The 6752-nt window shown below is 44.7% G+C and overlaps 1 protein-coding gene across 2 annotated transcripts; it reads right to left on the bottom strand.

Moving 5' to 3' along the window:
* Positions 1 to 318: 318 nt before the first annotated feature.
* LOC105696912 (beta carbonic anhydrase 1) lies at positions 319 to 6742 on the bottom strand. 2 transcript variants are annotated; one of them, XM_012419746.2, is made up of 5 exons: positions 5620 to 6742; positions 4522 to 4606; positions 4171 to 4358; positions 3688 to 3879; positions 319 to 3349 (listed from the first exon to the last, which is right to left on the bottom strand). In XM_012419746.2, the coding sequence occupies exons 1-5, from the start codon at positions 5710 to 5712 to the stop codon at positions 3140 to 3142; spliced, it is 768 nt and encodes a 255-aa protein (XP_012275169.1). In that variant the 5' UTR covers positions 5713 to 6742; the 3' UTR covers positions 319 to 3139. The 2 variants fall into 2 exon arrangements, 1 of the variants encoding a protein (XP_012275169.1); XR_001103761.2 differs by lacking the exons at positions 319 to 3349; positions 3688 to 3879 and having other exon boundaries at positions 4217 to 4358; positions 4430 to 4606.
* Positions 6743 to 6752: the final 10 nt, after the last annotated feature.

Raw genomic sequence — 6752 nt, 5'->3', positions numbered from 1 at the left:
GTGCGAGTCCAGAATTTCGCAACCGAGCCTAATCCCGCCATAATTCACCTGGACTGCGGTATCGGGTAAGACTTGACGTTCAACCGGAATTTCCCGAAAGAAAAGAGACGATCCTTTCCGCCGCCCTCGACAAGTGTCTCATCTCCTACCTCGACCCAACGAATATTCTTTTCCGATATTTCTACCCTCATATAAACAAAAAACTGCCATTGAACCAAAGAAATATCCCTTTAAACAGTATCAAAGAAATGCCCTGTTAATTCAAAGAGTAATTATTCGACACGTACAAACTTAAATAATTTCGTTGCAACATTCATTCTGATTTATGACAATTTATTCGAGTCGAATTCTTTTAACCAGATATCTCATTGGTACTAAGAAGAAATATTTCTCTGAACGGATGAATTTCTTTTTTCTGGGTATATTCCGACGCCACGCGTCATTCCTCACCCCCACTTAAGTACCCCAAATAAACGGCGATCGAAATTGGAAACTTCCGCTACCAAAAGGGAACGATCTCATTTTATTGCGCATTTCCTTCTTCCCTCTATTTAACGCACCCAATGATCGAGGTTACAAGCCTGTTGGGGAGTTTTTTGGAGATGCTCATTTTTTCGGAAATTAAGGGTTTGGACGGTTTAACGGGAGACCTTCGATTCATCTCCCCAAAACGACTCTTTCTCATCGGGCGTTGAAATCGCTGTTTAGCTCGGTCGTAAACCTTGAACCTGAAGTCCTTCGGAATAGTTTTCGGCTCGAATTCTGATACAGCCTTGGCTTCTGCGTACTTCACTCATGAGACTCATGAGAGCCGTACTCGGTACATTCACCTGAGTACACCGGGTTACGACATGCCAATTTTCGGGGTTACGGTCGACGTCGTTCGAGTTATTGTCCAATATTCGAGTCACTAGACTCCGCTACCGCGTACTTTCTACACCGAAACGGCTCCTTTCATAATGTATATCAACTTTCTTCCCGAGCGCTTTATTAGCCGTAAGCCTCTAATTAATGTGCAGTTAATTAATTAATCCGCAGGCCGTTTGGATGCCGGAGGAAAAGCGCCATAACCGTATTTCAAGGCGCCTCCGAATGAGAAAAATCCAATGCGGTTCTGCCAAGGGTCATACATCCAAAATGCTTTCTCGAAATACCCAGGAGACGTTTTGGAAGCGAAAATGATTTTCTTTTTTTTTCTTTTAGAAGCGAGTGAGTTTGATCTCATATGACAGACAAGAATGCGATTCCATAGATCTTCGGGGATTTTTCCTCGGGATTTCAATTCCAAGCATTGAAGGAGTACTTAGTGTTGTGGCAAGTCCTGAAAAAGCCCTTCCACGAAAAGTGGGCGAAACGGTTTTAGAACGACTCGAAGTGGGCCAGCTACGAGCCGGTGACTCGTCCGGCAAGAAACGAAAGAAAAATCCTACTTTCATTTAGCGGGCACGTATAGAGCGGCGTTTAGAGTCGTTAAACGGCGCTGCGAGCGCCACCTCCCTCTAGCGGCCGAAACTCGCGACCCAAATCCTCCTCCCGTCTTGTTCCAATTCCCGTTTGGTCGGCGCGCCGGAACGCGCCGATTTCAAACGAAAGTGAACGACGCAACCCGACGTCGATTCGTTTTACTCGGGCCCAGGAGAAATCCCCTGCGCACCCGTGACCGCGAGCGTGCCGAGCCCGATGGATCCCGTTCCCAGTGAAATCCATTTTTCTCTCCTCCGATCCCCCGCACTAATTAAATCCCACCTTCTCCAAAGTCGGAGAAGCGAGACGACTCGCGGTGGACGCGGGACCACCCGCCATTTTGCTTTTCCGTTCGAAGACAAAGTTCCACTCGGACGTTTCCGAGAAAGAAATCAAGAAAAATCATCGCGTTAGACGCGGGACCACCCGCCATTTTGCTTTTCCGTTCGAAGACAAAGTTCCACTCGGATGTTTCCGAGGAAAAATTGGAAAAAATCATCGCACCGAGGAGTTGAAAAGTTCCACTGGAACGTTTCCGAGGAAAAGTCGGGAAAAATCATCACGATCGACACGGGACCACCCGCCATCTTTCTTTCCCGTCGAAGACAAAGTTCCACTCGGACGTTTCCGAGGTAATATCCGGAAAAATCAACGCAGCGGCGCAAGGTTTGATTTAATTGGGATAAAAAGCACGAAGATGCGCAGATTCGAGAGGTTTTCGCTTTTGCTGGGAAACGGGGAAGAGTTAGGCCGGCATTTTTCGCGCGTTTCCTCGCCTCGAAGCCCGCTGGAACCGACGAGCCGTTCGCTTTGTTTTGCTTTCTCTTTCGGGAGTGGCATGCTCTAGTTCGCTCGCACTCCCTCGAACGAGTGAGCATGTATCTACCTGAGCCGGCGATCATTAAAAGTCCTCACCTGAAATTGCGTCGCAAACCTCCTTTGGGAAAGGTCTCCAGTTCCTCTAAGCATTATCCCCGAGAGAGAGAGAAAAAAAAGAAAGAAAAAGACTGGTCGACTCAAAGAAATCATTTGCATCGCGGCAACAAAATCCTGCGATGAACAACGTCCAAAGAACTCTCAGATTGAGTGATTAAAAATCTCTTTAGATCAACGTGAATGTTTCTTTTCAACGAAATCATGGCTTCTCGCAATTATACACGATCCAGACAACAATATGTTTCTTCGGGTCAACTAATTTCTTTTTTTTCTTTCTCAACGCAGGGCCTTTACACTTTCCATAGGAAGATCGCCGCTGCGTGTTACAGACATAAATCCCGTGTACAAATACAATATTGATTCACAATTTGTTCGTTGCGCGTACAGAGCTACATATTGAACCTTTATTATTGACTATAACTTATGTGTATCGTCCTTAGACTTTCGAGACCTTGTCATGGAATAATTGGGCTCTGAAATTCGGAGGAAGGGGACGTTCTTCCTTTCAAAAAACGTGTAGAAAAATATGCGTACAGCACCAGGTACAATGTGAATCGAAAATCTCTCTACCTAGGTTCGAATATCCGAGTAAAAGGAATTAAAGGACCCGGATTTCGGTCCGAATTTAGCCGAGGCCAAGATGGCCGCCATCGACGTCCTTCTTCGACGGTCCCCTCCATCGGGAACGCACGATTAAATAAAACCCAGGCTTAAGTGAATAGACGCTAAAGAGAAAACACTAGGAGTAGTACTTGTGTATCTCTTCCAGTAAAGAGGCTTCCGTCCTCTCGTTGATCTCTATAAATCTTTTGTTAGCGCGACTGAAGTAGTGAATTTCCCCGGTGAGAATGTCGAACCAAAGAGCATGAATATGCAACTCGTGCCTCTCTAGCCTCTTCTTCAGAAAGCCATACGAAGCGACGTTCTGCAGTTGTTGCAGGGTGTTTATCTGAAACGAGAGATTACACCACATGTCCTGTTATCAAAGAGGAAATGGCGGCTCCGCAAAAAGGATTAAGAAAAAGAATTCATCGAACCTAAGAAGTATTTCATTGAGCAGTACCATAGATACACATTCTTCATTAAATAAAAAATATATAATGGCTTAAATAAGTCGCCGCCATTCCGAAGAAACGTCGCATCCAATTTATTGGATTTAATTTCAGTCATATCAATATTCTAGGAATATTTCTTCGGTACTATTCGATGGAATATTTCTCAGGTTTAGTGTACATTCGTGTTTCTTTTTTTCTGTTTTTTTTTTCCTTTCAGGGCATGTCGCCTTACTTGTGAAAGTTTGTCCTCAACGGGATACTTGTCTTCCGGGTCGATGTAGGCGACGAATTTCCGCAGCGGTGTCTCCGCTTGGAAAAGCGTCGGCTCCTGGAAACCCTTTTCTTGGAGTTGTTGAAATTTGGCCAAACTACTGCTGGCGTGAGCGCATAACCATGCCCTTAGAGGTGATATTCTTCGATTTGCCTTAAATCACGCATAAACGTTAAAAAAACAAAAACAAAAACAAAAAACGATACTAGCGTTTCGCCAATAACTCGAAGTTCCGTTTCTTTACTCGCGCGAGAGACAATGGACGTCGCACATTACTCAAAACGATTTTACCTGATAGAAAAATATTGTCTGGAAGAAATTAATTCCCCTGGACAATATTTATTTCCATGAAATACCAGTTTAACATCAAAGCTCAAAGGAAAAATTTCTTTAAACGGAAAAGTAAATTCCTTCTGGGTGTGATTTCTTTATCTTTTCTTTTACCTGGGATGAGAATTCTTGATCCCGCAAGGCGTAAAGTAAATTCATGGCTTTGCAGTCGCTGTGTCCGCAGACTATGATGTGCTTTATGTTATTAACAACGCATCCCAATTCCAGGGCCGCAGGTTCGCACATCGTGAGCTCGTCTGCGAAATGTTGGGAGTGCGGAACAATATTGCCGGCGTTCCTCACTGAATAAAAGAGAATCCCCGAGAAATTAGAGCGGCATTGGAGAGAGGTACGATCGAAGGTGTGTATGTACCTCAGAGCCCCTCGAATCATTACAACATCGTTTGATTTCGGAGTGAATAAACAATCAGCCGCGAATAATAAAGCCGAATTGGATTCTCGTACCAACAAACATGTCCCCAACGTTTGTTTCCGTAAATCTAGTCGGAATCATCCTTGAGTCCATGCAGGTAAAGAACACTGCCTTCGGCTGCGGTAAAAGATAAAAGAAAACAACACCATGTTAATTCTTGCTTTTTGGTTAGCGCTTTAAAGCGAGATAAAAAACGTTGAATTAAGTAATACACAGCGTGGGTCGTTAAAAGCTGCACTTTGTTCGCGGAGGCTGAAAGCGCCTTTGGACTCTGTGCGAAATAATCTAACAAAAATGGCGCGATCTCGTCGGCTTTTTAATGATCTCTCGGATGGATCGTCTTTAGTCATTTGAAGCGTTTAAGGGCAATTGATAACGGAGGCGTTAGTAGTTAGAGAAATTCCAAGATGGCGGCTTTGCGCGCGGAGGTACTTCTTCGCCCTAAACTCCTGGCGCGACTCTACGGCGAAACGGATAACTAACAACTGAGATCTCAGATTTTCCTACTTGGAACTCTTTTATGCTATATTATGTCTTATATCTCTATATTTATATATCTGATAGGAATTATCCATCCTTTGATAGAGTGGACTGGGGTCTGCAGTTTAATTCGATAAATCGATGGCCTTATCGACTCGGAGAATATGACTCGTGGCGCGACTCTACGGCGAAACGGAGAACTAACGCCTCATATCTCAAGTTTTCCTACTTGGAACTCTTTTACGTTCGTCTGACCTACACTGGTAAAAACCCTTTTAGCCTCGCACTTCCATATGCGAAGTAGTCGTAGTAAATATTGCACAGCCCGTAACCTACATATCGAGTTAATGAAGAATCGACACTCGAAAGGCAATAAAATTCACCCAGTCATTGAAATCTCTAAAATTTCGGCCCCAGACCCAGAAATATTCAATCGAATTAATACAAATTAACTACATCGATAGGAATTATTCATCCTTTGATAGAGTGGACTGGAGTCTACGGTTTAATTCGATAAGTCGACGGCCTTATCGATTCGGGGAATGCGCGACGAGAGCACGTGGAGGGTGACACGGGAAGGTTATCAGATAATGCCTCGATTTTTCGGGTCATCTACATAACCGACGCGAATGATGACCTCGATGACGAACCTCGAGGTGCAGTTTGACTTGCTCGAACTGCTTGACCATCCCTTCCTTGTGACACTTTCTGTACTTCATGACGCCCTTCAGTATGCGATCCATGGTCCTCCACTAGTTAAACGCGACTATCGAGCGATCACTCGAAACACCGACTAACGATGGTGGGCGATAGTTGTCAGTGAAGCCCGATTATGTCACAATACTGGTAAACTCGGTCGATGGTTGGAAATTTCCCTGCCAAGTTCCCCGCCGATAAATGACCGTCCGATGGCGACCGGTCGGCCATTTTGTCCGACCCCGCGGCGGGAATTTCAAACTACCGGCGGCATATTAAAAGGTATTTAAAGAAACGAGGATGCAGGGAACTACCTAACAGGGAAACCGCTTAGAAATTCAAATTCAAGTTCAAGTAGCTCCTTTCATTTCCTTTTTTTTTTTCTGCGACGGTCAATATACATCCGTACGCCTAACGTAGAAGACATGGGTACACAGCGATTTGCGAAGTTAAGACCGAGGGTTCGTCCTCCCTTGAAGTTCAAGGAAGCTCTACGTCGCACTGCCTAAGAAAAAAAGTGACGACTCGAGGGACAAGATTCGCCGACTGCTCCTGGGGCCGGATAAAACCGATTTCCTGACTCTCGACATGGAAATGAAAATGACTAACGCGACGATAACGACTTCGGCGAGCATACTTAATGGTGGACTAAAATACTAAAAAGAGTTCTTCGGAGCCATCGACGATTCCTCACCCTTGGGGCCACTTTTTGCCATAACACTAAACCTCTACATGGTCTTATGGGAAGCGTTACTCTTCAATTTTTCCAAAATGGCCGCGCGAATGAACCGTCGGAGCCATTACCACCCTTTAACGTCCTGCATGCCAATAACCTGACCGTAGACCGAATCTTCACCTCGGGCCAGGTTTTTACAAGGTGCTCCGGGGTAGAACACCCTCCGAAGAAAAATATTTCCCAATGAGTTACTCTCGATTTATGTCCCCCCTTTCCGCGTATGAAAAGTCAATCCGAAGCTTTAAGGCCGTCCGACTTTTTTTTTTTGCCAATGTTTATAACGCGTGGACAATTTTCAACTGGAGAAAGGCAGGAAATTTGTCGGAAGGAAACAACAGAAATTGAAGAATA

The sequence above is a fragment of the Orussus abietinus genome, unplaced genomic scaffold (assembly GCF_000612105.2).
Source record: "Orussus abietinus isolate OABI.00-Male unplaced genomic scaffold, Oabi_2.0 scaffold94, whole genome shotgun sequence".
In the NCBI taxonomy this organism is placed as follows: Eukaryota; Metazoa; Arthropoda; class Insecta; order Hymenoptera; family Orussidae; genus Orussus; species Orussus abietinus.
This window is presented reverse-complemented; position numbering and strand designations above follow the sequence as displayed.

Bases quoted from the DNA above. Each gene is read 5' to 3' on its own strand.
- LOC105696912 (XM_012419746.2), bottom strand. From the start codon at position 5,712: ATGGATCGCATACTGAAGGGCGTCATGAAGTACAGAAAGTGTCACAAG. The intron at 4,359-4,521 runs GTACGAGAATCC...TCTTTTATTCAG, and splicing joins CGTTGGGGACATGTTTGTTG to TGAGGAACGCCGGCAATATT. The intron at 3,880-4,170 runs GTAAAAGAAAAG...GCGTGATTTAAG, and splicing joins ATCAAGAATTCTCATCCCAG to GCAAATCGAAGAATATCACC.